This window comes from Accipiter gentilis, chromosome 25, assembly GCF_929443795.1.
Source record: "Accipiter gentilis chromosome 25, bAccGen1.1, whole genome shotgun sequence".
Taxonomy (NCBI): Eukaryota; Metazoa; Chordata; class Aves; order Accipitriformes; family Accipitridae; genus Astur; species Astur gentilis.
Window position 1 is genome coordinate 14,994,073 of NC_064904.1, and position 13,536 is coordinate 15,007,608.

The following is a 13,536-nucleotide window of genomic DNA, read 5'->3' on the forward strand; positions in this document are numbered from 1 at the left end:
GCCCCGGAGAAAGATGGAGGGACCCCCCACGGTACAACTCTGTCGTAGGTTTTCCTGTTTTATAGGAAGTGAAATAAACGGCCTCCATTAAGCTGACACGGTCACGGCCTTCAAGTCACCCTGAAAAGTTGTCTTTCTCGTGGTTCAAGGGTCTTTTCTTTTTTCTCTGCAGCTCCTTACACATCTCAGGGCAGCATAAGCAAAGAGCACCCATGTGGGGCTTGCGCAGCCTCTCGCTCCGTCCCAGCCCTCCCACGTGCGTCACGCTGGGAGCTTCTGCCGCCTCCGCTAAGACAGGGCAGAAGGCAGTCCCCCTTTTTCACAGCCCCCATTCTCTCGGTGCCCTCTTGCCACACTTGCCTTTCCAATTTTTTATATTTTTTCATTATTATTATTATTATTATTTTCTGGCCACAGAGGAGGAGCGAGCAGAAGCGCTCATGAAGATAGCTGTGATTATGCCCTGCTCTCTTTTCTGACCCATCAGCATAGGCTATATCACTTTGCATCTGCTGAGGCGTATGATATCATCGCCTGTGTTTTATAGCGAAACACCAAATTTCATTTCTCATCATCACTTCCATCATTTTGGCTCCAGTTTCTCTGAAGCTTTCAAAGTCCTCTTTGGACCGGAGTCAACCTAAATAACATGTAAATAATTAATCATTTAAATAAATAACATGCCATCTGCAAATAACGACTCACTCTGTACGCGGGTTAATAAATATGTTAAATAACCCAGAACAGAGTACAAAACCTTGAGCCGCCTACTACCAACCTTTCTGGGGAAAAAAAAAAGCGGCTACCGATATTTATAGGAGCAGGAGGATTATAGCTCCATCGACCCTCCGCCCTGCTGCTGCGCAAACACAGGAAAGATGGTCCCTAAGCCCTGCGAGCTTTTTATTTAAAATAGAAGAAATAAAACATAGAGCAATGGAAAAAGAGAAAGCTGTACTGGTCAGTGGGGTTAAGCAGCAAACACCGCATGGAGCGAAATGCTTCGGAGCCTACGTTTTGTCTTCTCTCAGCCTGTCTCCATCCTCCACCCACGCTCAGGCCGCCTCGAGGCACCGCTGGAAACAGCCCTGTAAACTGTTGGATTCTGGGGGGCCAGGGGCATTATTTGCCCTAAAGATTTGGGAACAGCCCAATTAAAAAAAATCGCAATTATCGGGACGCAATAGGAAAACGAACTGCAAAGTATCATACGCCGAGAGAAAACCGAGAGGGATGATCCAAGGCACCGAATGTCTTCTGCGGAGGCCCTGAGCCAGGAGAGACGCCACTGAGGAGGTGGGCGCGATAGATCTCTGAAACTCCACCAAAAGCATGGCGAAAGCACCCAAACAGCCATTTTCCCTGCCTTTTCCACCCAAAAAGCCCACCTGTGGCCATCAAATCAACCTGGTGGCAGCGGGAGGCTGCAGGGACTGTGAAGTTTAAACAGGTCCGGAAGGCGATTTGGTAAAATTCATGGGAAAGGCGCCTCAAAGATCGTACCGGACGCCCAAGCCGCGGCTCGGGAGAACCCTCCGGGAGCAGGTGCCGGAGGCCGGGAGATCGGGGTGGGGGTGGCACTGCCCGCCTGCGCCCCGCTGCACCCAGCCGCGGCCTGACCCAGCGCGGCTGCTCTCGCCCAAAATAACCCTCGGTTTAAAAATTAATAAGAGACCGAAGGAGGCCTGAGAGAGAAACGGTGCGTCCACAAGATTCGCCGGTGGTTGAAGAAAGCGCTTAGGCCGCAGACGTGGGTGAAAGAGCCAGATCGTATCTTCGCGTCCATTTTCAGGAGCAGGCAGACCGGGGAGGCGCCTGTTACGGAGCATTTTTGTCCAAACAAAACAGAATTAAGCAAAACACTTAGACCGGGAGCCGAGGCGCTCAGCAGATGACACCCCATCGCCGCCTGATGTCAGAAGCGAACCCCACCCCCCCCCCCCCCACCCCCCAGCCCAGGGTGAGGTCTCCGGCACCCCAGAGGAAAACACACCCCCCACCTCAAAAAAAAAAAAAAAAAAAAAAAATCCCACCCCAAAGCCGACCCGCGCAGCAGCCGCGCACGGGGCCGCACTCACTTTTTTTTTTTTTTTCTTTTTTTTTTTTTTTTTTTTTTTTTCCAGCCGTCAGCGGAGCGGCGGGGGCGGCGCGGCCAGCCCGGCTTCCCCCCCCCTCCCCCCTCCTCCTCCCCCTCCCCCTCCCCCTCCCCTTCCCCGCCTCCCCTTTGGGCTGCAGCAGGAAGCGCGGGGAGGGGGGGGGGGGGCGAGCGCCCACCCCATCCGCCGGGCGGGCAGCGGGGGCGGGCGGTGCCGAGCCGGGCCCAGCGCTGCGCTTCCGCGCGGGTAAGCGGCTGCGGGGGGAACCCGCGGGGGGGTGGGCCAGGCCGGGCCGGGCCGGGGAGGGCGCTGGTTACGTTCCCCGGGGAGGCTGCCTTCGCCTCCTCCCCCCTGCTGCTCCCTCCTCCTCCTCCTCCTCCTCCTCCTCCCCCCCCCACAATAATTTTGAGCTGAAACAATAGCAGATATCAGCATTTATTTGCAAAGGGGCCGCAGGCGAGGCGGGGCAAGGGCGGCTCAGCCCGGTACAATAGGGGCTTTGTTGGGCGGCACAGGGTTCCCTCTGTGAGCGCCTGGCTCGCCGCCGCTTAGCTCTGCACCCCGCCCCCCCCCTAAACCCGGGGCTGGGGGACGCGGTTAGGGGGGCAGGAGAAAGCACGATCCTGAGGGAAGGGGGGTGGGAAAAGGTGAGAGGGCTTTAAAGTTAGCGCCGGTGCAGCACGGAGCGTGTCGTGAATCCGTGGGAGAAAGAGCGCTCCGGTTGCGGCCGGCTTGTGGAAAAGTCACGGAGAAGGTTTCGAGCTCGTTGAGCGTGGGTTTGGGGCACCGGCGGGAGAAATCCTTAAAATCGTGGGCGCAGGGACCGTCTGGAGGAGGGAAGAAGGCCTCGCGAGGCCGCGCTGCGTGCCGGGCGCCCGTCTCGTTGCGGTGGTGAGAAACCCACGTTTGGAGCCTTGGGGAGCTCCGTCGTTTCTTGACGAGATGACCGTCTTGTTCTCTTGCTCTCAGGCACGCCATGGACACGACCGGCCACAGCGTCCTCCTCCTCCAGCAGCTGAACATGCAGCGGGAGTTTGGCTTTCTGTGCGACTGCACAGTTGCCATTGGAGATGTTTACTTCAAAGCCCACAGAGCGGTGCTCGCTGCTTTTTCAAACTATTTTAAGATGATATTTATTCATCAGACGAGGTAAGGACACACAGCTCTCCTCCCTTTTAACCGCTCTGCTCAACTTCCTGCTTTTTCCCCTTTCTAAGGGTATTAAAGTCCAAAAGAGCGTAAGTGGGGATGTTAGCTGGCCTGAGAATATTTTCCTAACTCGGCGCACACCTCGGCTCTCTAAACATTCCCAGTCCAGAATGTGCTGTCCTTTAAAACCACCCTCTTAGTCAGCATATGCCAACATCAGGCCCCTCATTTTGGAGATGAGACGTTTGTGTGACCAGAGAAAATAAACATGTAAGTACCACAGTCCTCCTGCAGTGGGAACCTCACGGATTTGCAGTCTAAGGATACCCAGGTACCTCCTGCCCACACGCAGCGTGCCATTACTTTGCGCTAGCTTGTAGGCAAGCTTGCTGGGTGGGACTGTCACTTCTGGCAGGATCCACGGGCTCGAAGCAATCGAGAAGCCGTAGCCTTATCGCGGTTCTGCGCTTCAGACCCTTGCGGATAAGGGTTGAGACCGAGATCATCGGTTTACTTCAAGCTGCTGTTCAGATGCTTCATCCCGCAGGGTCAGGAGTGGTTCTGCAGGTATAACGACGGTGGTGCCAAGGTCTAATCTCGCCTCTGACCTGGAGCTTGCTGCTCGTAATCAATTAAACTCTTCTCCGTTCCCCTTCCTTTTTGAGGGTCGTGGCCCCCCAGCACCTCTGCAAGATAATTCTTAGCCATCGGCCGCGCAGCCCTTCGGCTGGAAGTGTGGTCAGTTTTAACTTCCTTTCCGATAGATGCTGTTTACCGACACTTGAGTGCAAAGCTCATAAAGATTACACAGCAGTGGCAGCTGAATTTATTACTTAAACGCACAAATATTCTTTGCCTCCTATTATTGGAGCGGCACACGCCGCCGATGGGTGGCTTACATGGCATCGCTGCGGTGCCGTGCGGCGGCAATTGGCCGTGCGTGCGAGTGACGGGGTGACCGGGAGCTGGCCGCTCTCGCCGTCCCTGGCCGCGGTTGTGCGCACGGTCTTTAAAATCACAGGCATAAATACACGCTCAGGCCCTTTGCAGTGCAAACAGGGCACAGGCGCTTCCGCGGGTCTTGGCGGGGAGCGCTGCTCGTGAACCGGGAGGCAGGCAGCACCGCACACCCTCTCGCAGCAAACGGCGGCGCAAATCAGCGGGCAGGTAATGGGTCAGGGCGGTAGTTTGGGGCCCCGTATGTACTTAACCATCTGTCTTGTTTCAGCGAATGCATAAAGATTCAGCCCACAGACATCCAGCCCGACATATTTAGTTACTTGTTGCATATCATGTATACCGGGAAAGGGCCGAAGCAGACCGTCAGCCAGAGCCGACTGGAGGAGGGCATCCGTTTTCTCCACGCGGACCACCTCTCCCATATCGCGATCGAGATGAACCAAGTGTTCTCCCCAGAGCCGGTCCAGTCTTCCAACTTGTACGGGATCCAGATCTCGACGGCACACAAACCGGCGAAGGAACGCCTGGGAGCGAAGGACACTCTGCCGCAGGCGGGCAGCCGGTCCGCCGCCCAGGGCGACCACCCGCAGCTGCAGCTCTCTCTGGCCATCGGCCTGGACGACAGCTCCCTGGACCAGCAGGTCGCTCGCCCCTCCGCTCAGCCCGCTGCTCTCGCCAAGCCGGCAGAAGAGCACCCGAAGCTCTCGGTCTCCATAAAGCAGGAGAGGTGCGACTCGGAGCCCGTGGTGTCCCAGAGCCGCACCCCTCCTTCTCCGGAGGGAGCGAGCCCCATCTTTGCCAAGGCCAGCCTCAAGGTGCACTTGTGTCACTACTGCGGGGAGCGTTTCGACTCCCGGGGGGGGCTGCGGCAGCACTTGCACACCCACGTCTCGGGCTCGCTGCCGTTCGGCGTGCCGGCCTCCATCCTGGAGAGCGGCGACCTCGGGGAGGTGCAGCCGCTGGCTGAGGACAGGGAGGCTGGGAACGGCCACCGGCTCGGGGCCTTCCTCCTCAAGGAGGACGAGCATCAGCTGGAGCATCCGAGCTGCAGCGACCTGGAGCCTCTGCAGATCGGCCAGCTCTCCCTCATCTCCAAGGACCACGAACCGGTGGAGTTGAACTGTAACTTTTCTTTCTCCAGAAAGAGAAAAATCAGTTGCACCGTCTGCGGCCGCACGTTCTTCCGGAAGAGCCAGCTGCTCGAACACATGTACATGCACAGAGGGAAACAGCACAAATACAGCCGCTGCCAGCGGCTGGAGAGCCCCGCGCCCCCCAGGTTTCATCCTTACTGTGACAGTGAGAGCGTGGGGAAGAGCTCCAGTTTATCCCAAGACCACTTAGATGAATGTATACTGGAGTCGGATCTTATCCAAGAAAGCGTTGATACGATCCTGGTAGAGTAGTTCTCCCCCTGTGTAGCCTTCGCAGGCTGAAACTCTGGATATTTTGGCATTTTCCACCTCGTGAGTGGCTGCTCTCTGCAGCTGATTTTAATTCAACCACCATTCCTGTCACCTCTGAGATAACTGTGAAGAACCGCGTACTTTGATTTGTGTACTTGCTTTTTTACTTCTCTAACTTTTAAACTCAAGCTAATTCCCATCTAAGTCCTCGGAAGCCTCCATGTATCTCGGTTACGTTTTTCGTAAATGTGAACTTATTCCCGCTCTGCTTTACTAGAGTTAAGACTGTATTGCTGGGTGTGAGGTTTAAACATTGTCTAATACGCTGCGCGGGCCCTGGGACTGTTTGTATCCCATAAAATTGCTCTTCTGAAACTAGATGGAGGGAAATGTAGAGGGAAATATGTATTGTGTTTCCCAAACAGTTTGGTTTTAATTAAAATAAATATCTCGAGGAGATGAATCCTGAAGTTCGTGTTGTATAACTGCACTTAATAAGTCTCCGCATAAATACATGCGGGAGCCATAAGGCTGGTCTTTGCGAGGGAACTGGGGGCACTGGCGTAGGGGTGGCAACCTTCACTTTGACAAGCCCCGGAGTCCTCGTCCGTACGATCTTTTACATTTACTTTTAGACTCAAAGGGGTTTACGTGCCTTTTTCCTCATTCTTTCCTTGTCAACCGCTACTGCGTGAGCAGAGATAAATTTTGATGCCCCTGTAGGACCACGTCCTGTTATTGGAGTGTCTTCTCTGCAAGGAGGAATGAAAGCTGCAAAGAAGCGTCCTCTCCTCTCAGAGAGGAGGCGCATCCTAATCTAAGTCTTTACAGGATTAAAAAGCACACATGGATTTTCTCAGTGAAAACGGTTTCTGACTCTATAAACAGCTTGGAGCAAATACATTCTTAAATACTGCAATCTGTATATTTGCTAAGAGCAAACAAATAATGTGTTATTTCTTCTCTGCTTGCAAAGCCACCATAAAATGGTAAAACGCAAGCTTTTTGCCTTTCATTTATCATTACCTGATATCTGGAGAGTAATAACTTATCCAAGAGGGGTTTAAAATTGTACACGTTCCTCTTGGCTTCGTATTTTGTCCCTCTCTAGTTTTTCACCCGAGATACGCCAGGCTTCCTACCGGATGGGCTCCAGCCCATTCCTCAAGAGATGATTAAGAGCAGTCAGGAGGCACACGAAGAAGTTCTTACAGCGCAGAGGGTTTCTTTAGCAGCGGAGGGCGAAAGCCTTGCGAGTTGCTCCCGTAATCTCGTTACCCAGTTTTTTGAGAAGCTGAAGGCTCCCTGCCAGTCCTGGTGGAGTTGAGTCATTGCCTTTGGAAAGGGGGAGCCTGAACAATAGTGAGAACAGTTTATTGTCAAAATGCCCGCTCCAAAGTTCTTTGTAGTCAGGACCCTTGAGCTCTCTTCTTTGAAACTGTCCTGGAGCAAGGGCTGCAATTAAATCGCTGCCGAATTAAAAGACCATCTGAGGTCTTTGTGAGGGCGGCTGCTGCTTCTCCTGGGCAGGGAGCTGCACACTCCAGGGGATGGCTTGGCCACTGAGGGCTGCCAAATTGTGTTTTAAGACAAAGGGGGAAAACAAACAGGCTCTGAGCCTGCCCAGATGATGTTACAAAATGCACTCTGCGGTTTGGTGTGTGCTTGCCTGCTAGACCGAGTGCCCCCCTCGCTGTGTGTACCCATTAAAGCTGCTCTGGTGTGAATGCATTTTAAACTCTGCTTAAAAAGCCTTTCTTTAAAACAAACAAACAAACAAACAAACAAAACCCTGCCAACATCCAGGCCTGCAAATGCTGCATCTGAGCACAGAGCGATTCACATGGAGCATTTCCTAGAAGAGAGCCTTCTGGGTCTCTCCCGGGCTAATAGCATCAGCTAAATCACATCCAGCACAGGCTGCTTATAACTGGGGTAAATGCCCCCTGGCTTCCACTGACCTCTATTTCTACGTGATGGTTAAAAAACCCAAAATTAAATGGTATTCTATAGTCATTCCCTATTTGTGTGCGACACTTTACCGAGTGGGCTGGCTTCTCTGGGTGCTGCTTGCTTCACTGGGGTTCCTACATTTAATATTAAGAACAGAGAGGAGTGTCTGCTGGGTTGGGCATAGCTGTAGAGAAGAGCTAAAAGTGAGTTTTGAGACTCTTCAGTCAGTAGATGAGCACCTTGGAATATCGACTAGATGCCTAACTTGCCTGAACTGATATTGAAAGTCAAATGACCCTTGATGTCTCTGCAAAGATAACCAGGCAGTGGTAACAGAGCTCAGTACTGGGGGACAGCAGGGGGGGACAACAAGCAGTAGTGCCCGAAGGCGTCTCTGGGACATGCTGCTCATCTTCAGGTTTGTTTTGTTCACTTCTTGGCCATTAAAAGGGAGCTTTAATAAAAACTGCGAACTGGGGTAGAAGATCCAAATGTCTATCAGCTCGAAGTGCCTATGTGTTGTAGGAGTGACTCCGATGCACTGGCTGCAAATACATCAGTAAAGCTGAAATCATACTGAAAGCAGCACTGTGTTCGTGTACGCGTTGAGTATGTCTTTGAAAAGTTACGACTGTAAATGATTTTTCTTTTTACCCTTTTTAGGGTGTACTTTGGTTAAGCTTTGCAGTAGTGAACATCTGTGACATCAAACATCTGCGAAAGGCATTTTTTTGCATCATTTGCGATACAAGAAATGAATTTTCAGCAGTTTTCCACTGCAAGCATTGAAGTGCTGTTATAATTAAAGCAGTAGAAAAACCCTGAGAGACAGAAGTCATCAGCTCCGAGTTACATTAACTTGAAAACATCATTCTCTCTAAGTCTTATGAATAGAAAATAATTTTAGAAGACAGCTAACGATTGCTGTGCAAGGGCAGCAGCTGCTCCTGGATACATCATAAGAAATTTTATTACTGTATGTAGAAGACACTTGAATTACTGAGTGCTTAACCTTTCTGCCTGTACATGCTTGAAAATCTGCCTGACTTGCACAGCTGGGCTTGGCAAATACTCATTTCTTGGGGGGGTGGTGGGGTGGTGGTAGTGTTTCTGAAAACATAGAAGAATTTGTCGCAGTATGCAAAATAATGATACTGGTGATTCCTTCCAGATATCTGCGATTGGTTGATAGACGCACATGGGCTTGGGCAAAGAAAGCCTTGGTACTTGGAGGCTGGAAGTCTAAAAGCCTCAGGGGATCCCCAGAGCTTTGCTCTGTGCTGCGAAGGGGTCCCAGCCTCAAGGGTGCAGAGCTGACGGACCACGGGCTTTGAAGAGCCTTGTCTGTGGGCTCTGCAGGTCATGTTTTACGAAAACATGGGAAGATTGGGGCTCAGACCCCTGCCAAAGCCCCGCAGTGTGAGCAGACTGCTCAGCCAGCTCATGTTAACCTCTGAAATGGCAGTAAGTGCTGCAGTGGCGACCATCACTTTCACATGTGTCTGGGTGCTGGCCTGAATATGCTGCCTGTAGGTTAGCAGGCTTAGTGACCAAAGCATGCTAAACAATTTCGAGATAGGTATTTTGAAATAGTTCTAGTGCTCTGATGCTGGACAAGGCAGGTCCAACAGGGCCCATGTTTCTTGGGCTGCTTAGGGTATTTATTTATAAATAAAGGGTATTTATTGCCCCCTTGAAGCATGGGGTCTAGTTATTTTACTGAGAAACTTGCTTTTCACCACCTGCGGTGCTGGTCGAGATGCCATTCGGTAGCACTTGTGCAATGAAAGTGTTAGGCTGAACATCTCCCGCATTGCCGGTGCCAGAGGAGCGAGACTTCGATGCCTGTTACTTGCACAAGTCGCCCTTAAAAGGTAACCTGTCCCCTCTCAACATTCACCTCCAAATATTCGGATTTTACCTCTTCCACCTTGAATTTTTGGGCGGCCGGGGGAGAGCAATGCCAGCACTTGCCTGCTGGCTGCCCAGGAGGTGATACTGATGGCCGGGTTGTGCTCACCCCATCTCCACACAGCATAAAAAAACCCCCTTCAGCTCCTTTTACCTTCTGCACAGACTGTGCTTACAACATGTGTCTTCAGCCATCTGGCTACAGCAGCCATTCGGGCAGGCTCTTTGCTCGCATGTCGTCTGTCAAATCACTGCAAAATTGGGCGGCAGCAGATGCGGGGGGTGCGGAAGGGCTGACAGCCCGTCCGTGGGTGCAGTGCCCCTCACCGGAGGGGTTTGGGACACGGACGCACATTGAGAAGGTTAAAAAGGGAAAAGAAATTTGCTGTCAGGACGTAAACCTGAAGCAGTGACTGTGGTTAAAAATAAAGCCATGAAATACAGCTTTCTCGAGCGTAAGGCTGATGCTGAGTAGTTTTCTACTATTTTGGAGGCAGAAGGTATAAATCCTGCGTAAGCGAAGCCTTCACAAGTGCGGTGAAAAGTGATCTCAGCATATGCAATTCAGCATCGTTGAATGGGACCGCGAGCTATCGGTGGCCAAGGCGGGAGGTTTCTTCTTGGCCTGTCAAAGGCCTCCCACGGCAATCTGCCAACAGCGGGTCGTGCCATACCGCCGCGATCACCTTCAGCTTCGCTGTTTAATAAAACCCAGCCTTTTCTTTCCCCCTCTTGCCATGGTATGCCAAAAAAGACTGCAATTGAGTGGGCTTCCCAGCAGTCCAGCACTAGGAAAATATATTCTGAGCAGTAAGAAATCAGGAGGAAAAAGGTAATGAGGATGGATCTGGCCTAAATTACACGCCAGCTAGATATTTACAACCAGAGCTGTGTCAGGACTGAACTCCCCGAGACGCAATCGCAGCATTTACAGGATTTGCATGTTTCATTAAGAAAAAGTAATGACACAACTTCAAAAGCAGCCTCAGAGAGGAAATGCTTCCACTAACTATTCTAAACCAGACGCTGCACCCTCAGAACAAAGGTGCAGCAAAGCTCGAAACCTTGTCTGCTGAATTAGGCTGGTTTTCACCTGAGCCGAGATGCCCCCGGGAAGCTCTGCAGGGCTCCGGGCAGCCCGCGCATGGCTTTACCCTCCCGGGATGCATAGGGCAATGCTGCTAAAGGCTTCCAGCAGCAGTCAGGCAAATTTTAGTCCACGTTAACCCTCCCGTTACTGGGACAAACGGCGTAGGAAAATGTTGTGTAAAGCCCCTGTCCCTCCTGGCGCTGGGGTTGCGGGATGTGAAGCCAGCCGTAGGCACCGGAGCATGGGAACCAGGGCCGGGAGCCGTGGAGGGTGATGCCGGGGAAGAAACCCGACGGCAGCAGGCAGAAGCGCGGTGTCAACCGTCGAGCCAGGCCTCCGTGGGGTCGCTGCCAGCGCCAAGCTCCGGCCAAAAGCACCGACGTGCCGGGGCGGGAGGTTGACGTTCGGCGTCACCCCCCTTTTTCCCTGCAGCCACCCCGGGAGGGACCCGCTCCGGCAGCGGTCGCCTCATCCAGCCCGCAGCGACGCCGGACCCAGCAGAGCAGGCGCCGAAGCCTGTCATTAGGGGCCGAGCATCCCCTACGAGCCTCTGTTTATCCCGGCGGTGCGGTTGCGAGCCGCTTACTCATCGCTTTTAATGAGCAGGGTGCAGGTGTGCATTCCTGTTGTGCCTGTTGCACACGCCTGCCGGCCCCGCGCCGGCGAGCCAGCCGGTCCCCCAGCCCGCTGCGTCGTGCCCGCAGGCTCGCGGCCGCCCTACAAACTTCAGGGAGATTCTGGACGAGAGGCTTTCCCTGCTGCGGCCTTCCCTGCCAACGCTCCGGCTAAGCACGCGAAATGCAAATCCGGTCGCAGGGCTGTCTGGGCTGCGATGAAGCGTGGCGCGGCGTCCGCCCGCGCTGCACCGACAACGCCCGACGCCTTCGCGCGGCGGCAGTCCGGGGGAGATTTTGGCAGGCAGAAAGCAAGCGGTTGAGGCTGCTGGCGGGAGCGAGGGGGTGCATCGCTCCTCCTCCCCGGTGGGGATGCTCCGAAGCGCCGTAGGAGTCGGAGTCGGTTGCGCTTCCCACCCAGCTGCCACCTCACCAGTCTCGCATCACACGGAGCTGTCGCAGCACGGAGCCTTGACGCATCGGCACCTCAGCCTCGTGTCTTCATTAAAACGGCAAACGGCGAGAGCGAACGTGACACGAAATGACTGTCGTTAGATCGCAGAGTTGACATCCCTCGCAAGATGAAAATTTGCGCTCCGGGACAACGGCAAAGCGATGCTCGGTGTGTCCCTGCACCGGTAAGGACGTGGCGCTGGAAGGGCAGCACCTGAACCGACACCGGTACCTGCAGAAGGGACCCCGCTGGGGCACCCACCTCGGCGGGGGGGTGTCTCCTCTTCCGGATTAAAGAGGTTGGAAAGGATGATCTCTCTGCTAGGTCTGACTGGAGGACCGATGGGGTGACTGCCAGTCAGCTCTAGCTGCAGATGATACTTTCATCTTAGCAATCTGCATTGCAAAACATGTTTTCCTAATGTCTCCCCCCTCCTTTTGTATCCAGCATGTTTGGCAGTTTTTATGTAACAAAACCTATTTTAAAATGCTGGGTTTGGGTATTTTAGCTGAAATCCACTTCCCAGCTAAATGGACTTTCACCACGCTGCAGAAGAAAAATCCATCGCTTAGCACAGAAGAACTGCACCCTTCACAATTCTCTGCAAGAAGAAAAAAATGTGAAAGTTGTGCCTGCTAAACAAATGTTAACCTATATGTTTGCTTAAACAGCTGTATAAGAAATAACATCCTCTGATTAGTTTTAAAAAAAAAAAAATCACATTTAATGTAAAGATTTTATCTGGTTGCAAATGAAAGTATTTCATTATTTTAATACCACCCAACAAGAGCTAACAGGAACCATTTCTCTGGGAAATAAAACTGCCGATGTAAAATAATATTAAAGCAAATTATTTAAATCAATCTGTTCTCTTGGATCATCTCATCATCTTCAGTTACTCATGTTGAAACCCTGTATCTATAAGACAGGCATTATTAGGGCTTCACTGCCCCCAACACGTGGGTCCATCAGCAGGGACCAGCTTCCACCCATCCATCCCAAGCACAGAACAGGATTCCCATGTATTTCATGTTTACTCAATTTCTTCCATGCATTTGTGGAAAAAACCCACCAAACCAAAAAACGCAACTTCTGGATTTTCATTTTTGTACATAAGGACACATATGAAAATGTCCATCATTTATGCAGGGACTGCATCTTTGATTCTAATGCTAGATTCCTGGCTGCTGTAGATTTGGTCCTTTGAAGCGTACAGAGCTGCAGCGACCTTCAGCAGCTGGAGGTCTGGCCCTAAGCAACCTGCGCATTTCCAATGCACTTTTGGTCTCCCAGGGCAGGAAAAAAACCCCAACATTTGTTTGTGCCATCATTGTCTACCAGCAATTTCCACAAGGAACTTTTCAGTGGGCACACTTGCTTTCTGCTGCAAAGCAACCACTTCCATAATCGAGAGGGGCAGCAAGCAACGAACTCCTGGATAAGGAGCCAGACGGCCCAAAAGCAATCTGAATGGGGCTATCAAGAAACCAAGGTGATGTAGCATTCCGGTTTATTTCAGCTGTCGGTGAGGAACGCGGTCCTGAAGCCAGGCCACCCTTTGGTGCTCTGGCACAACCACGCAGTCACGTCCTCACAGGTTTTCCGGCCTGGTACTCCTTCGCAATAGTAAATTTATCATTCCTTCTCCGAAAGAATAAATGTTTTATTAATGTTCGACTCTCTAATCATAACGAAGGAGCAGGGAGTCTTAATTAAGTCATTAACAGCTGTTACGAGTCTATATTTTGTTCTGTAAACCTGACAGAAAAAATAGTATGAATACTACAAAAAATGTAGAACTTTTTTTCCATATTTTCTGTACGTTACAAAGTGCCTCGAGAAATTACCTGAAAGATGTTATGCAAAAAAAATTATCAGGGTGTGGGGCCCATTTGAGCCATAA

The 13,536-nt window shown here is 52.0% G+C and overlaps 1 protein-coding gene across 4 annotated transcripts; it reads left to right on the top strand.

The window, feature by feature from the left end:
* The first annotated feature begins 732 nt into the window (after nucleotides 1-732).
* Nucleotides 733-6,074, top strand: ZBTB25 (zinc finger and BTB domain containing 25). Of its 4 annotated transcripts, none has more exons than XM_049828848.1 (3): nucleotides 733-1,296; nucleotides 3,066-3,245; nucleotides 4,474-6,074. In XM_049828848.1, exons 2-3 carry the CDS (start codon nucleotides 3,073-3,075, stop codon nucleotides 5,609-5,611), a joined length of 1,311 nt encoding a protein of 436 aa, XP_049684805.1. In that variant the 5' UTR covers nucleotides 733-1,296; nucleotides 3,066-3,072; the 3' UTR covers nucleotides 5,612-6,074. The 4 variants fall into 4 exon arrangements, with proteins under 4 accessions (XP_049684805.1, XP_049684807.1, XP_049684804.1 ...); XM_049828850.1 differs by lacking the exon at nucleotides 733-1,296 and adding an exon at nucleotides 2,270-2,342; XM_049828847.1 differs by lacking the exon at nucleotides 733-1,296 and adding an exon at nucleotides 2,689-2,987.
* Nucleotides 6,075-13,536: the final 7,462 nt, after the last annotated feature.

Bases quoted from the DNA above. Each gene is read 5' to 3' on its own strand.
- ZBTB25 (XM_049828848.1), top strand. From the start codon at position 3,073: ATGGACACGACCGGCCACAGCGTCCTCCTCCTCCAGCAGCTGAACATG. The intron at 3,246-4,473 runs GTAAGGACACAC...GTCTTGTTTCAG, and splicing joins ATATTTATTCATCAGACGAG to CGAATGCATAAAGATTCAGC.